The sequence below is a fragment of the Toxorhynchites rutilus genome, chromosome 1 (genome assembly GCF_029784135.1).
Source record: "Toxorhynchites rutilus septentrionalis strain SRP chromosome 1, ASM2978413v1, whole genome shotgun sequence".
Taxonomy (NCBI): Eukaryota; Metazoa; Arthropoda; class Insecta; order Diptera; family Culicidae; genus Toxorhynchites; species Toxorhynchites rutilus.
The window spans coordinates 49,720,749-49,738,623 of record NC_073744.1 but is presented as its reverse complement, the minus strand read 5'-3'; the positions used below and the strand labels follow the sequence as shown (position 1 = coordinate 49,738,623).

The window sequence follows — 17,875 nt, the reverse complement described above, 5'->3', positions numbered from 1 at the left end:
GAAGAGTGGTGGTGTGTATTATCCATCGTTTGCATTGATTTCGTTCAGCAGAAATATTGAATCTAAATCGTCATTTTTACCCAAAACGGCGCATTAGTAGTAGTAATCGTTTCATACGTAGTTGACTGTGTTTGCCCTGTGTTTGGATGACGGCGAGTTCAGATGAACGGTTTGAACCCGGTAGTCATTACTGCTTATTTCGTAGCGCAGAGGCTGTGTTGCGTGCAGATTGGGTTGATTACACCCCCAATCTGCACGCAACGTTCGAAATAGGGAATACGAAATCATAACTCGAACGAAATAACGGTTTCGAACGAAATGGAAATCCGTCGGAAAATAGAATAGGGCTGATTGATAACAAAAAAAAAATGGGTGGGTTATATCTATGATTTAACCGCCAGGTTGACGTGGGACTACCTTAGATTGCTAAGCTTCGTTTGTATTGATTAAATTCGTGATTGAATGAAACTCTTTCCAAATTCAATTGAATTCAACATAATTGCTTTGTGAGTTAAGAGATTATATAAGGCCAAGTAACATAATCTATCACAATGCATAAATTGACCATGCATTGTGATAGATTATGTTCTTCGTTACAAGTAAATTCAATGACATAGCTTTCACGTTTTGTATGATGTTTAGGACAAAATACATGTACGGAAGAATTATCAAACGATTATTTTATTTTACACTAGCTGACCCGACGAACTTCGTCCCGCCCAAAATAGATTTTTGATTTGAATACTTTCAAACATCCACGTTTTCTTACTATGTGAACGTGAGTCCAATCACTGAACTCTTCATTGATTGATTACCCTTTGACCCTTTACAACTTCCTTCTACTATAAATTGTCTACAAAAATTCGTCCTTATCATATAAAATTATTTTCAGACACAATTCTCGTTCAAGACCGCATTTGGAAATTACATGTTTCGCCGTTGCATGGAATACATTTTTAATACAGAAAATATTACAAAATAAAGACAGCTCAAATCGGACCATTCCTTCCTCGGTTTTAGGGCACACCAACACATTTGGCCTTCCATTTTTGTCTATATATATATATATATATATATATATATATATATATATATATATATATATATATATATATATATATAGAAGATATAGGAATGCGTTATTCCGTCTGAAAATCCTTTTCCACTTTCGAACAAAAATCAATTTCGTTAGCGTCAACATCAAATGGACTAACAACGCTTAGCTAATTGTAGAACATTCAATTCAATTCAATTTTCCGATTTTTCTCTCCGCTCTATTGATCTACGGGAAGAGACGAATACAACGAAATATAAATGACTCGAATTGAACCATTCCTTCCTCGGGTTTTGCGCTTACCAACACATTTGGCCTTCCATTTTTATTTATATATATAAGATATGGAAATGAGTTATTTCGACTGAAAATCCAATTCCACTTACGAACAGAGATCAATTTCGCAAATATCGAATGGAATAACAATGCTTATTATGATGTAATTTTCGAACATGTGGGAATTCAATTTTCCAAATTTTCCGACCTTCCTTCAGGATTTTCTGAAATTTTTCCGATTTTTCTCTCCACTATATTGATCTACGGGAAGAGACGAATACAACAAAATACAGAAGGCTAAAATCGGACCATCCCTTCTTCGGGGTTTCCGCTTACTAACAGATTTTGCCTTACATTTTTATGTATATAGATTTCTTTCTGAATTTTACATCTCTCAAGTGTGCGTGCTTCTCGAACCACGAATTTGCTTGAAACTGGAAAGTTCATTCGCTTCTAGTGTCTGCACGATTCTCCCAGGTTCCTAAGTTTAGAAGATCGTGTTAGGACAGACATATTCCAGTCTGCACAAAGGCAAGCGAGGACAAAAGTACTCGCTGTTTGCATTTATTTACAGAGCCGATTTCTCCAGAAACCTTGGTTTTGAATAGAGATGTGCCATCCGCTCATGAGCTGTTCCGAAGAATCGACTCTTTGAAGTGAGTTGACGCGGAACAGCTCGCAAAAAAAAATCAAACAGCTCTTCAGCTCACTTTGATGATGATGAAGGAGAGAAAAGAGCTGTAGAATTGAAGAGAGTGTGTGAGCTGTAAGATTCAAATGAACTGACCGTCTCTAGCTCTTCGTGTTAAGACATCAGTTTAGTTTCATTTGTCCCTCGTCTTTTCAACTGTTATATTCGCGTTGACGGCATTGAGCTTTGTTTACCAGTTTAGGGGGCGCCAAAAATAATAATTGGCTCTCAGGCAGAATGAACACGTTTTTAAAATTCAAATTATTAATGAAAATTAACTTCTGTGTATCAAATGAGTATTCTATTTCAATGAAAAACACTTTGTTTGCAGGCGGTGCAAAAATCTCATAAGATTTTTTTTTTTTGAAGAAAACTTTCTATTGTAATGTAAAGCCTCAGTAAAAATGTCGGAAATGTTGTACTCGCCGAGTCTGTTGTAAATAATAGTCTGGAATACGTGTTTCAAGTAATTAATAATATGGTGTGAAAAATTTCATTTGAATTTTAACATTTTCAAACTGGCTTCGTGGCTATCGAGTTTGGGACCCAAATTGAAAGTCGGCACTGACAACTGAGCTGAAGAGCTGTTCATAAAGAACAGCTCATTTAGATGAGCTGATATGATCAGAGCTGTTCATCATGATGAGCTGATTTGCACACCTCTAGTTTTGAAGTCTGCGTTAGGGAAACACATTTCAATTTGGAACAAAAATATCCCCGACTTGTATGAATTCGCAATGCCGATTTCCCCTCGCTCCATGGATTTGAAGTCTGTGTTAGGGAAACACATTTCAGTCGGAACAAAAATACCCCCGACTTACATGTATCTGCAAAGCCAAATTCCCCAAGCTCCATGGATTTGAAGTCTGTGTTAGGGAAACACATTTCAATCGGAACAAAAATATCCCCGACATGAATTTGAAATGCCGATTTCCTCCAGGCACCTTGGTTTAGAAATCTCTGTTAGGGAACACATTTCGGTGGGAACAAAATCTCCCCCTACTTTCATGTGTTTGCAATGCCGATTTCTCCATCGCTGCTTGGTTTTGAAGTCTGTGTTAGGGAACATTTTTCGGTGAGAATATAAGTCCCCCTACTTTCATGTGTTTGCAATGCCGATATCCCCAAGGCTGCTTGGTTTTGATGGCTGTGTTAGGGAAACCGTAAATCGGTCCTATCAAAACGAGGCAGTTAGGGCGTTTAGATAACGCTTAACATTTTGCAGTTGTTCAATTGTTTATCTATTGAAAAAAAAAACATTTTATTAATTGCGATAGAAGCGTAGAAATATTCCCTGTCAATTGATGCAAACATCTTTCCGATCCAGTAAGAAATGTTCGAGTTATAAGCTTTCGGAATCTTTAATTTTTTCCTGCATGATCTGTGTTTAGGTTTTCATTTTACCCCCCCATATACTCTGGTTAGACGTAGTCCCACGTCAAAACAAATTTTGGGCGGGACGAAGTTTGCCGGGTCAGCTAGTCCAAAATAAAAATCCAAACCAATCATTTTCAGGAAATTTTTTCCCCTAAGGAATAATCCCAAATGAAATCGTCCCAAAAATGCAGATTTTAAAAACATGTATTTTCATTAGTATGAAAGTTTGTATATCGTTTGATTTGGAGGAAATATAGGTTTTCCGCAGCAATTGGGAATATTTGGACTCAAGCGTAACATTTCAACAGGGCGTATCGATTTCAGTAAGAGGATTTAGAATTTGATAATTTATATCTAAAAAATTATGAGTCATTCCGAAATAGTGTCTTAGAAAGAGTTGTAATATATTGATGTTTAACCCTTTGCGGCCGTAATAAATTTGGGCATGGGTGTTGTACTGGTCGGAGTTATTCTTCCTTGAAAAAGCAGTGATAAATACAAGATTATGGAAAATAAACATTGTTTTTATTTTTTTCTAAATTATGTATATGTGTTAACTTAACAATGTGTTTTGATGTGGTGTTTTTATATAAAAATTATATTTTATTATTCGTCTTCGTGTGAAATCTTCCGAAACCCTCTCCAAGAGTAAATCATATGAAGTATAATCAACACATAATTTTAGTTTTATTATCCGTTGAATATGAGACACTTTTGCCATTGAGGTAATAAATGTGTAATCAATGCCAGCAATGTGTATCCAAAAAGATCAGTATATTTCTCTTTTGGCAAACAAAGATTTTTTTTACATGAGATTATTCAGATTACATAATAAACTTATGCAAACAATTATTTTGCCCTTTAAAAACAACTACTTCAACACAACAGTTACTCAAATAATGATTTCTGTGGTCCGTGATTATCAGAACTTTTCGTTTTAGAAGAAAGATTTTGTCGCATGAGACATTTATGCGATTATTCAAATCACATGAGACACTTACACTTAGTTCGAAGTGTAATATGGCTTAATTCTGCTGCTATGAGTTTTGTCCCACATTCCTATGCAATCAACACACTGTGCGTTGTCTTGTGTGGGTGACTACTTTGTTTGATACAGAGTACCGTTATCTATTACTCATAGGAGCACCGTATCGATCCGTGAACAGGTGCACTAGACATCAAGCTTCGTTTAAGAAAGACATAAACTGATACTTGTTTGAGTAAAATATTAGGCTGTCAAAAAAGTCCTGCGGTATTTCCGCGAGGTGTCGTTGTAAGCGCGTAGTTCTAGTTGTATTCATTGTATCGAGTCATACTATAGCTTGTTGGAAAGGTATTATAATATAGTCCTTGACAGTGTTTTGTTTGGTTAAGTCGTTCGTGAGTTATAGTGTCGCAAATATGGAGCAAAATAAAGAGAAAATCCGACATATTTTACAGTACTACTATGACAAAGGCAAAAATGCATTTCAAGCTGCCAATAAAATTTGTGCAGTTTATGGACCCGATACAGTTTCCATTTCCACCGCACAACGATAGTTTCAACGTTTTCGTTCTGGTGTAGAGGTCGTCGAAGATGCGCCACGCTCCGGAAGGCCTGTCGTCGAAAATTGCGACAAAATCGCTGAATTAGCCGAGAAAGACCGGCATAGTAGCAGCCGTAGCATCGGCCAAGAGCTGGGGATAAGTCCTCAAACCGTTATTAACCATTTGAAGAAGCTTGGATTCACAAAGAAGCTCGATGTATGGGTGCAACACACGTTGACGCAAAAAAACATCTTTGACCGTATCGACGCATGTGAATCGCTGCTGAATCGCAACAAAATCGACCCGTTCCTGAAGCGGATGGTGACTGGCGATGAAAAGTGGGTCACTTACGACAACGTGAAGCGCAAACGGTCGTGGTCGAAGCCCGCTGAAGCGGCTCAGACGGTGGCCAAGCCCTCATTAACGGCCAGGAAGGTTCTGCTGTGTGTTTGGTGGGATTGTCAAGGAATAATCTATTATGAGCTGCTTCCCTATGGCCAAACGCTCAATTCGGACCTGTACTGCCAACAACTGGACCGCTTGAAGGTAGCACTCATGGAGAAGAGGCCATCTTTGATAAACAGAGGCCGCATTGTCTTCCATCAGAACAACGCCAGGCCACACACTTCTTTAGTGACGCGCCAGAAGCTCCGGGAGCTCGGATGGGAGGTTCTTTTGCATCCGCCGTATAGTCCGGACCTTGCACCAAGTAACTACCACCTGTTTTTGTCCATGGCGAACGAGCTAGGTAGTCAGAAGTTAGCCACAAAAGAGGCCTGTGAAAATTGGCTATCCGAGATTTTTGCCAATAAGGAAGCGAGCTTCTATAACAGGGGTATTATGAAGTTGGCATCTCGTTAGGAACAAGTCATCGTACAAAACGGCGCATATTTGACTTAAAACAGATGATTGTAACTAATTTTATGAACAAATGAAAATTTAAAAAAAATACCGCAGGACTTTTTTGACAGCCTAATATAAGATTAGCATGGTTTCTTGCTGTGGTGGCTGAGAGCAGACAAACGACCACAAAGAGTTAAACGTGGAAAAAATATACAATGCGAAAAAAATTGTACTCTTTTTTTATTCAGGAAAAAAAGCTTCATTTTGAAATATCTAAAATATGTATTTTTATTTATTTATTTTTTTTTCATATAAAATAGTTTAATAGTCCGAAATGAGTCCAAGATGGTAACACTATTTTTGACGGGTTTTGTGGAACATCGACAAACGTTTTTAAGAAGTTTCTACAATTCGTAAAAATTCTTGGTCATCTTGGACTTCCCGAATTTTCTACATGACTTCTAATTTATATGAACAAAATTCAAAAAAAATAAGAAATACATATTTTAGATATTGCAAATTCTATTCTGCTTTTTGCACTCCCCCCAAAAGATACGATTTTCTCTTTCCTAGCCAAGTCCTTGCAAGCCAGGGTAATTCTTTTGGAAGGAGAATGCCTTTATCTCAGAGATATTACTTATTTTAAATTTAATATCTGTTTGGTAATGTATGGAGGCGAGCTTTGAGCTTAACAGTTCTGAATGCGTACCTCCCACAGTGTTGCGCAACTTATTTGATGCTAATGCTGATGTTAGATAATCTTCTCCGTGATAGTCGCAATGTTACACTTTATGCCCCGTTGAATGGTATATAATTTTCCCCCCAGGAACACACACACACACACACGCCCTCCTCGGTATCGGCAGGTAAAGTTCACACCTCTCATCACGTAGAAAAAAAAACGAAACCGAAAACCTCCGTAACATGAAACAGAACTCAATTTGTTCCACTCCCTCCGTGTCATTACCGTCTTCGGAACTTCGAAGCGTTTTAGTGCGGATGTTTAACAAATGGAGCTGTTCGAGTGCGAAGGCGCGCAGCACTCGACAAACTCGTAAGCGTAACGTGTAACATTTTGCGCCGCCATTAGCCGTCGGGATGCTGCTGCTGCGTGCACGGCGTCAATTATCCCTCCAACGCGCTGGTTCTGCTGGTGTGGGGAAAAGTTTTGATTAGTTCCATTGCCGCGGGGAAATTGACTCGCGGCTCTCCGAAGAGGATTGCAAACTTGGGAACTTGGGTGTAGTTCGGTAGCATCCAGAGACGACTTTCGAGAGCTGTGAGCGCAATATAATGAGCTCGTTGTTAGAATACTAGTTCAAAAGGATGCCTTCCACGGCGGCAAGAATCGGCAAAAGTGCAGTAGCGAAGCGCTGCTGCTGCTGCGTTTGGTATTTGCATAAAGAGTGAGAGAAGTGATTGAGCTGACAGAGATTACATAAAAGGGCAACTGTTTGCAATTGTGCTCAAACCGAACGAAAGGGCGCGCGCGCGAGAGGGATGCTGCTGTTCGGTGTTTGCTTTATGTGCAGCTTTTGGTGGGGCCGCCGATGTCAGGGAGGGACAAACTTCCCAGGGCACTTGTTTTTGAACAAGCAGGAAATTACTGCGCAGTCGCAGTCTCTCGGCGGTAGTTCGAACTGGCGAAGTGATGCAATTCCCGGAAAGGAAACCCGCCGCCGCCGCCACCGCCGAGTGCAACGAGGAAAGCGATTCCCTCGGCATGTTCTGCTCCCTGCCTGCTTGGGCCTATCAAGTCGCGAAACGCGACTCGCGAACCACAAAATGTTCTTTTCGGAACAAAAAAAAAAAGCACACATCGATACCGGTGGTGCGACGGCTCGGGAAGGGGGTTTCTTCCCGCGGTGGAATGCAACGGCTGGTTCATGGGCATAGGGGCAAAAACAGCAGACCCGCGCGACACAGTTCGCTTACGTAGAGATCTATTACAAGCCTGCCAGCGGCGGCCAAACACCATTCTGGTCCAGGATGGGGTGAAAGCGAAGCAGAGATTCTCGTTTAATGGTAGCAATATCCGATGTTGTTAGTGTAAACGGTTGAGTTGTTCGGATAGTAATCGTAACAATAAATTCACCGCATGTTACACATTTGTTGGGCCTGGACTCCGGCCAAGGTGCAGTCCTTTGTTCGAAGCAGTGCGATGGCAGTGCGCAGTTAAGCGGCCGCAAACCGTTTTCCCATCGTGTTCCGACCGAAAGATTTACTTTTATTTTCACGGGAAATTTCATTTTTGCTCGGCTGTCTTTCTTCGTGGGAAAAGAGAGTACGGGAAGAGCACAGCGACGCGACATTTTCCAGAAGTCATGATATCGCTATAAAGATGATGATAAAATTTAGCTTTATGATCCCATTAGAAAAAAAAGGGAAACAGCAGGGAAGGAAGGCACCCTGAATCGGTTCAATTGTATTTTGTGCTCGTGAAAAAATCTACGTCTTATTTCGATCAGGAAAAAGGAAAACGAAATGTTCTACTATGTTTCCCCATTCGACGGCTTAACAGCGCTGACATTTATAATCTTTCGCGTGGTGTCGTGGCTCCGAGGGAACTTGAGCTTCTCGCAGGGCCCTGACGTATAACAATGATACAAACTGATCCGGAAAACGAGATCCAACCAAGCGCAAAGTTCGTTCAACTCCGGTTTTTCGTCCGGTCCGGTGCTTTTGGGACGGAATTAAAGTGAACCTGCACCGGAGTCGACGGAGCGCGCGCAGCTATGATGCAATCGAGTTCTGTGAACTTCACCTTTTCCACCGCCACAGAGTTCAATGCCATAATCGACCGCCGACCACCACCCGAGAATCGATTTGCCCACCGGTCCAGTACCAGTACCAGTGATCGTTAGCCTCCATATCCATAAAAAGGTAAACTGGTGGCCGGCAAAAAGCGCAAAACATTATCGCGATCGAGAGTGGTTGTTTTTCTCGGACCCGAAGCGATGGAATCAGAGCTTTTTGATGTTATGGTAAATGAGTATGTTTCATAATTTTTAATTACCCCTTTTTACCATCTTTTATCTGCCCGCTAGAGCAGCAGTAGCAGCTACTGGATGTGGCTTTTTTGCACCATCTCTCGTGTGGACTCACGAGGGCAGGGAAATAAGCAATCTACGGCGACAGATCTTCGGGTGAGACTGTTAAAAACATCTCTATTATTATCCATCTGTATCGGTTTTTGTTTTTTTTTGTCGTCGGGCGGAGGGAGCACAAATAAACGAGCGAGCAAAATGCCGCCATAGTGACAGGATCTTTTTTCTCGCCTGCATCCCGCTGATGTTTGGATGATTTTGTGCTTCTTTGCCCGTGCATATCTTCTTCGAGTCCATCGAGAAGTTCCGTAATTGATTCCTTACCTTGCCAGGACAGGTGTCAGCGCGCCGAAGCGACGCCGGAGTGCTGCTCGTTGAAAAACGAGGTAAAAGAACGTAAATATTATGACAAAAGTCGCTGCTGCCGCCGTCATTCCGCTGAGAGGATAATCGATACCTGCAAAAATATAACCGTGGCCATGGACAATTGTTTCCACTGGGCGCGAGGTATCGACCGGTAATTATCATAACGTTCTACGATGATCCGTGTATATTGACGAGCTTTTTGTGCAGAGGTGCCAGGTCAACGGGTTTGGAAGGTTTTCACGGCAAGATTCATATAATCTTCTTATAGAGCAATTTCACGCTCAACCGATTTTGACGCGATCTATACCCGATTTTTTTAAAACTTGTACATAAGACGGCAGTTACCCAAAATCACAATTTTCATTATCACATGGAGAGATACCAACCTTCTTGATTTTTCAGGATTTTCTAGACCTTTTGGCACGTTCCCTGATGTCATGACAAACACTCAATTTTGCCTGATTTTTATAAAATGATCCTGATTTCTCCTGATTTTTGTACTTTTCGTTTTATCAGAAAAAAAATATCCATAATAAATAAACTACGATCTCTACAAAAATTCTTCTGGTACAAAGCTGCACCTAATTTTTTTTACCATACACAATTTTTTGTTATGAATAATTTCAAACATTCATGTTTTCTTAAAAAGCTCAATCCATCATAAAACATTCTTCGTCCCTAAAAACCTTCACGTGCCAAATTTGGCTCCACTTAGGGACGGGGGAGGAGTATGGAACCACCATAGAAACGTTTCGTGTCCTCTAAAACCTATACATGCCAAATTTGGCTCCATTTGCTTGATTAGCTCTCGAGTTATGTAAAAATTTGTGTTTCATGTGTATGGCGGAACCCCCTTCAGCCATCCCCCCCCTTAGAGAGGGAGGAAAAAGGTCGAGCTACCGTAGAAACTTTTCGTGTCCCTAAAACTTCCACATGCCAAATTTGGTTCCGTTTGATTGATTAGTTCTCGAGTTATGCAGAAGTTTGTGTTTCATTTGTATGGTAGCGCCTGATAATGATAATGTGATAATGTCACATCCATTATGAAATGAAGTAGGAAAGTGATTACTAAGAGAAAAAAGGAAAGCATAAACATGAATCTATATCCTTTTCGGTCAGGTCCGTGTATATGGCAAAGTATGCGAAAAGCGTTAATGCGTGCTTATTTGCAATGTGTCTTTTGTTACGCTGGCCCATATTGCTCTTATATTGCCATAGCACAGGGGTAGCCACATTTTTGGACATCACGGGCGACTAATTGTTCAAATGTTAGGCTGCGGTCTACCAACATTGACTGTATCAAAAAGTCATTAGAAAATGAATGTAGTACTAGATGAGAAACAAAGTTTTTACCCTCCTGTACTCGCGCGCAAAATCAGCCTCTGTAATTGTGCTATTGTTTATTTATAGACGTTATTGGTATTTATTTAAAGTACAAAAAGGTATAATTAAACGAAAAAATCCTAGACAAATTTTTTTTCTTCAACTTCATTCAGTTTCAATTAAATGACTATTGGCTTCAACGTCTGACTGCTGATAGCGTTCTAGTTAATTTGATTGAGTCACGTTCGTTATCGGAATTAACGAGAAATCAATCCACGAACTAAGAACGGCCATGCACCATTTTGAGAAAGAGCTATTAATCTGTCTATAATTCAGCCTCCTTTAAACAAAATTTTTGATTCTCGGTCTGTGAGACCGTATGTTCGAGTATAGAGGGGTAATTATAGTAATTAAAATCATAGATCATATTTTTTTTTCAAAATTAAGTTAATTAACATTAATTCATTAAGACTATTACATTGATCATAATTTTTTTAACCGATCGATTATGCTTTGCTTCGTCTTTCACTGTAAACAAGGAGCTGAAAAATAAAGACTAGCAAACCTTGCCTATTGGGGGTACTGCTTGGAATTTGATTGATCGAATTTAGAATTAGAATTAGAATGATCGCCAAACAAGCAAGTGACACTATCTCAGATTATCATTCCTAAAGACAGTTCCAAGTTTTTAATTTTGAATGAAAATAATTAAATGATGTTCTTTATATATTGAATTCGTAGTAATTACTCTTAATATATTCACACATATTTCATAATTATATTACAAAATCTTAAACAGAAAAAAATAATCTGTTCAATATTCCTTGCAGAAAACTTGTACTTTATTAGGGAATATTTATTCTATACGGAAAATTCAATCATAGTTCATTATTTGTTTGTAAAAATGCGTTTATTACTTCCTAAAATGTAAACCTTTATATACTTCATGCCAGTGCCACAAATTATCAAAATTTATTCACGAATGAAGGAATTAGATTTTTCCCAGTATCGGATGAATTCTCTTCTGTTGAAACTCAACACCATATCTGTCATAATGAGTATAACACAAGAGTCGAGACGCATGAGCTTTGTCTGGTATATTGATCGAAAACAGCATGAACGAATTTCGAAAAGCCTGCATTCAGGCACTTCCATTACTGTCAATAATTTCAGGTGATTATCACGAACGTTAAGTTGATCTTCATCGCTTGCAGTGAATTTTTATTGAAAACGTGTCACCCACTGCACATATAAATGGTGGTGTATGTCATTTCCGGGCAATCGTGAGTAGATTCATAAAACGTAGCAAGAGTTATTCTATACATTCTATTGCCGAACTCGCCAAAAACAAGAATTTTGTGTGATGGATTGACATCCTTTACCATTAATCGATTTTACTCTCAATTGGTGACGTTGAATTTTATGCTTTGATTTTCACTAACACACAATGATCTTCTTTTTCGACCTTACGAATACCATGACGAAAAGGAAGGTGCAAATGAAAAATGAACTTCATGGCAAGCTGATGTTGATGTTCATTCCACTGGGGTTCATTGACAGTGTTGTTCCATATTTATCGACTCTCGCTTGAGCAGTAGGTTATCAATACAAGGAAGGCAGCAATTCGCTGAATTTAAATGTCGTGAACGTGAATATTTTCAGCACTGCTTCATGCACACATCCAGTTTCTCCCAGTCTCGTATTTGCAAATAAAGAGCCGAACATCCGACCATCATTCAATTGCGAATTTCATATTTTGAAATGTTGCAGAAATGTTTCCCAAGGAAAAATATCAAGAATGCAACAAGCAAACCAAATAGCTCGACAAATTATCCCGACAGCTTCCACCCGACTCTATCTATAACAGGAAATTAGAGCTAACGAGCGAAATTCTATTCAACTAGAATTATATAACAGGGCTCAATATTTAATTTTAGAAATATATAATTTCTCATTCATCACTGCTGTTCTTTTCATGACTATATTTCTTGAGAGAAATCTGCACATTTAATTCATTGAGTTTTTACTGATTCTCGAAACCTTATGTCGAATGTTTCCAGCGTTTTCAATTGGTCATTTAACAAATGATGGCAAACACATTGTTGAAATTGTTTCTAGTGACACATTTAAAAAAAGAGACCGTTTCAAAAAAAATAAATACTTATGGTCGGACAACTAGTTGTGTTAATACAAAATAACTAACAATCTGAAAGAAAATATTAAAACGGAAACTTTAATCGAGAAATATCTGCTCTTACAACTAATATGTTTAATTGAAGTTAGCATATACACCTCGTAAAATGATTACGTTGCGTTTGTGGGTGACACTACCCTAGACCAGCTGGCGGGTGCCTAGGAATACCTACGCAGGCGACCGGTAAACCGCGGACTACCGTTTGGCCATCCCTGCTACAGCATATATATCAAACAAATGCTTTACCAGTATGGGAGAGTAGCACATTATTTGTTATTTTTAAGCTCATTTAATGTGATAAATCGGGATGCCAAAACATGTGCTAAAATATTATATTGGGTGTAGGAAATTACGTTCTCAAGATATAATAAATTTTATATAATGAAATGAAAATCTTGTTCGAAAGTAATAGAAAGTTATGACTCGAGATGTCATTTTTTGTCGTTCAATGTTAGATTAATCGAGCGAGTATTTGTGTTTTTCTTTTGTAATAATAATAGACAAATATTGATGATAAAACAAGATTATGATGTCATAATTACTTTAATAATTATCCTAACTTTGAAAATTGGGACATCATAATTTTTTTTTTGTCATAATTGTCCTATTATTATTTTTATTGTTTTAAATTAATTTTAATTTGAAAAATAATCATCGAACTGAACATTGATTTTTGAATGAAATTGCTCCTAATTATTCGATGTATTCATATTTTGATTTTGCAAAATGACTCGATCGTTATTGCAGATATCCGATTATTACAAATAATCGATCGCATAACCGACACCGCTAGTTCCGACATCGTATAGAAATTTCACAAAAATCGAGTCGATAACAATTTTGCTGTAGATTGCTTTTCTAGATTCGAAATGTAAAGCGGTTAGAGAGCTTCAATTTGGTTGATAGGAACATTGAAGTTTATTATGATTTTGTTTTTGATAAAATTAAGAATAATGCTTTAAAACCTCTAACTTTTCAGTTTTTCCCTTCAAACATGTCACTTAAATCCACTAATTTGGAAGTTTCACAACTGTATCGTGTATCAAATTTTCTCATCTTCCAAATGGAAGCCACAGAATTGTCCTACTTAGTGTAATTTTTATATAAACAAAAAAACAAACATATAAAAAATGCCTTTGTTTTGATTCGATTATATGCAGGTTTCGATTATATACATTGAAAAGAAATCGGATGTTGTGAAGCGTTAATGATGATGGACTTTCAGATAGAATGAGTGCATCTATATAAATCAAAATGGAAGGCCAAATGTGTTGCTCGGCGCAAAACCCGCAGAACGAATGATCCGATTTGAGCCGTCTTTATTTTGTTGTATTTGTCTCTGCCCGTAGATCAAAGTTATGGTGAGAAAAAAAAGTTTTTTTTTAAAAACCTTTAAGCGAGAGATAATTTCCATTCCTTTTCTGTAGCAAACATGTATTCCATGCTACGCAGAAACATGTTATTTGCAAGTGAACCAAGAATTCTTAGTGAAAATTGTGTCTGAAAATAAATTCATATTATAATGACAAGTTTTGGTAGAAGTATTAGAATTCATAGTAAAAGGAAATTGTAAAAGGTGAATTGAAAGATCAACCAATGAAGAGTTCTGCGACTGAATCCATGAATGTTCGCTGAGTAAGGATGTTCGAAAGAATTCATATAAAAAAATTATTTTTGGCGGGACGAAGTTCGCCGGGTCAGCTTTAAACAAAAATAGCAAAAAAGAAAAAAATAATATTTTCATATTGAACATGTATTCTATGAAACAGAGTAACACATTTTTTTGCGAGTGGTGAAACAATTTTTGAAGAAAACTGTGTCTCATAACGACTTTGTATTTTTTATGGCGAAGTTTTCACGGAAGTACTAGAAAATTCTTAGAAATGAAGTTGAGTAGGGATCTGGCATATGTGGTTTGGGTATTAAAATAACATGAAGTAACAATTTGCATTCACATTTCAGCAATTTGAAACTGCATTTAGGTCTGCTAATTTGATAGAGATTAAATTGCGTCACAAAACTGTGTTCATGTCGCCAGATGTTGACATTGTACCTTCGAAATTTATATGGACGATGGAAGACATGTTTAAAATACAGCGACAAAAGAAACAATGACCTGTTTCAGTATTGTTGTGAATAGAACAGGATGTGAATATGATTCGCCGATAATGAATACACTAAAGTTTCATTAGTAGATACCAGGATTGGGTTGTGCAGGTGGCAAAGTCAAATTCCCACCGTTACCACTCAACAACTTGATTTTTTGTGTTCTTCGTTTTACTGTCACGTATCAAAATCAAGACATTGACGAATGTCCAAAGTTTGATTCCAAATGACATCATTTGGTGCGAATGTCGTTGAAGAAAGTGGGTTTAATCCGACACCAAGGGTAATTCTGTTCGAACAAGCCTATGCGTGAACTACTCAATCATTTTGAAATTACATGCAAGTATACAGACCCGAGAGTAGTTGGGTTTGAGGAAACTAGAATCTCGGTCTTAAGAAATACCATTTGGAGAGCCTCGAGGGACGCTATCGTTTGGTCAAAAACCATGTTTATGCTCATATCGTATTTTACCTGAACTAGTTAGAATCCAAATTTCATACTTTTAACTGCGATATTTATTTCTTACGATATAGAGGTGTATTTAGAACCAATAATATTAAGTTGGTTGGTTAAGCCGGCAGATTCCAAAAATTTTGCGAGTTTACACGAAAACTGAATCTGGCATCTCGGGCTAGATGTATCGATAACCTATCAATAGAGCTGCTGTTTGCGACGACGTGATCCCGTGAATCCCGGCCAGTAATCCGACAAAAGTAATTCCGCCGCCAATCATCATCATCATTGTTGACTCCAACGGCATCAACAGCGCCTCATTTCGGTGTGAATGAGCATAGAAACAAAGTATGTTTTGACATCCGGTGAACGAAGGGGAAGATTTGCCTCCCGGGAAGGCAAAAGTGTATTTTTACGTGTGTTTGTCGGTTAATATCTTTCCTCGTTGTTCGGACGATCGGATCGTACATATTTATTGGGTAATTGCAGGGTAATCAAGCTTTCCTGAAGTCGTTCGTGGTTCGTGGTGAGACCGTCGAGAGTTCAACGATTTTCTTGGCGCGAACACGACACGGTTCTAGCCAAATCATCGTTCTAAATAGCCGTCCGGAGTGCTTCTTGTAGTCGATTGTCGATTGTCGATGGCATAAATGCTATCAATGGCGGTGTTCGTTTTAAAGCCGGTCCCGGCTTTAGTCGTCATCGATTTACGCTGGTGCCAGCCAGATTGAATGAAGTTTAATATGTCCGCTGTGTGAACAGGCGTTCCAGTGTACCATCTCCTAATTAGGCAGTATTTATTTTCTTAAAATGCAAAGTATTCTCATGGCTCTCGAGTGTACACAAAAAAAATCTGCGTTTCATCACACCTATTATGGCACTTCTGAAATTGATTCCTCCTATGGCCCCTACTATTATCCCAATTAATGAGTTCTATTATTAACACAAGAGCAAAAAAGTACACAGATTTATCTTGAGCTAGTCATCCTATTACTTTTCGGTTTTCACAACAAACCGCACCCCAACTCATTTCGATAGCTAGAACGGAGTTAACTATACTCTTCGAAACCACCGATCATTAGGTCGAGACTGGTTCTAATCTTCAATGAACGATGACTAGGATGAACTAGGGAACTTGTTTTCAGTGGGAGGTCCTCCCGAAGATTGAAAACTAACTTGACTTTGGACACCTCAGGGCTGTCCGTTTAGAAGACGTTAGAATAAAAAGTGTTTTGGAGAAACCATTTTAGCAGAGTCGATGAGGAGACAATTGCTCACCGCACAAAGAAAGAAAAAATCTCGCGACAAATAGCAGCAAACACACTTTTGGGGAGTTACTTACCGGCATGTGAAATCGTTCTCTCCAAGACACATTTCGAGGCAGTCACGGCGGTTCAGAACCTGGGCAGTTCGCTTGACGTGGCCGATCAGTTTGTAGCCCTGGACTCGGTCGATGCACCAGGCGCGCTCGCATGGCCGCAGCTTGAGGCAGGACTTCTGGGCGTAGATGGTGAACACTGGGAACTGAGACTTAGTCAGGGCACCTTGAAACAGAGAGCGAGAAGAAGAGGAAATTAAATATAGGACTCCACCTGTCTAATTTTTAAGTTTGCCATTTCTGTTTTTTTTTCATGCTTGCGAATTATATTGGGTGAATACACGATTTATATTCGCACCTAATACGACTATTGTCATACGTATATACGATTTATTCTTGATATAGGAAAAAGTCAAATGTCGGAAAATATTTACGTAAACCGCGTACGTTACGTTTTAACCTCTCAGATCGCCATTTGTATGTATTAGAACATTTATGTTTGTAGAAATTGACTTTTAGTAGGAAGGGGTATTAATGTTTAAAATGAGTGGTGGTGAAGGTTAAGAAAATTGACCCGATGAGATTCGATCTTCGCTCGTAGGATTATTGAGCAGCAGCTATCTCTCACGGCTATCTGAAACATAATCCTTGAGCAATTAAAACTCGTACATATGATATGAAAGAGATGCAGATGACAATTTCCTTCGGGCCTGCTGCCATCTGCCAGATGATAGAGATAATTTGCCTCCCTAAATGGAAACCACCATTAGATGACGACACTTTACATACGTCTGCCTCGATTTGAATTATAGGTTTATGCGACTCGCGAACTGCCGTCTGTCTGATATGCATATATGCTGTCGTTTAGATCGATTTTACGATAGTGTATATCATGAAACGGATGCTTGTTATACCAAATTACGACTTGATCTGTAGTGATAAATAAAATCGCACGATTTTCGCATTTTAGTTGACATCAGATATACACAATGTATACTTTGATCGACATTATATATGACTTCGATTTGATATCACTTTATATACGACTTTGAATATGCAAAGTTGTACGATTTAGTGTTTGCTGGGTTAGTATTCATTTTTTGCATGTTTCAATCTGCTTCCTTGAACCCACATAAACCTTTCGATTGATAATTGAATATTATTCCATTCAAATGACTGTCTTCTATTTCAATATCACTCTCTACTAGTTTGAAGCTCTATGCTATTAGATGCTTTCCAAGTTTTTTTTTTTATCATGGAATATCGTAACGAAAAATTTGAAGCAGTATGTTCAGGCAA

General features: G+C 38.4%; 2 protein-coding genes across 2 annotated transcripts in view; one reads left to right on the top strand and one right to left on the bottom strand.

Moving 5' to 3' along the window:
- Positions 1 to 17,875, bottom strand: part of LOC129765119 (uncharacterized) — a 279,465-nt gene that overhangs the window by 37,680 nt on the left and 223,910 nt on the right. Inside the window, exon 6 of the mRNA XM_055765005.1 lies at positions 16,601 to 16,802. Within this exon, the coding sequence (XP_055620980.1) occupies positions 16,601 to 16,802 (202 nt within the window). The remainder of the gene's footprint in view (positions 1 to 16,600; positions 16,803 to 17,875) is intronic.
- Positions 1 to 17,875, top strand: part of LOC129765123 (autophagy-related protein 16-1) — a 266,024-nt gene that overhangs the window by 62,904 nt on the left and 185,245 nt on the right. The window lies entirely within an intron of this gene.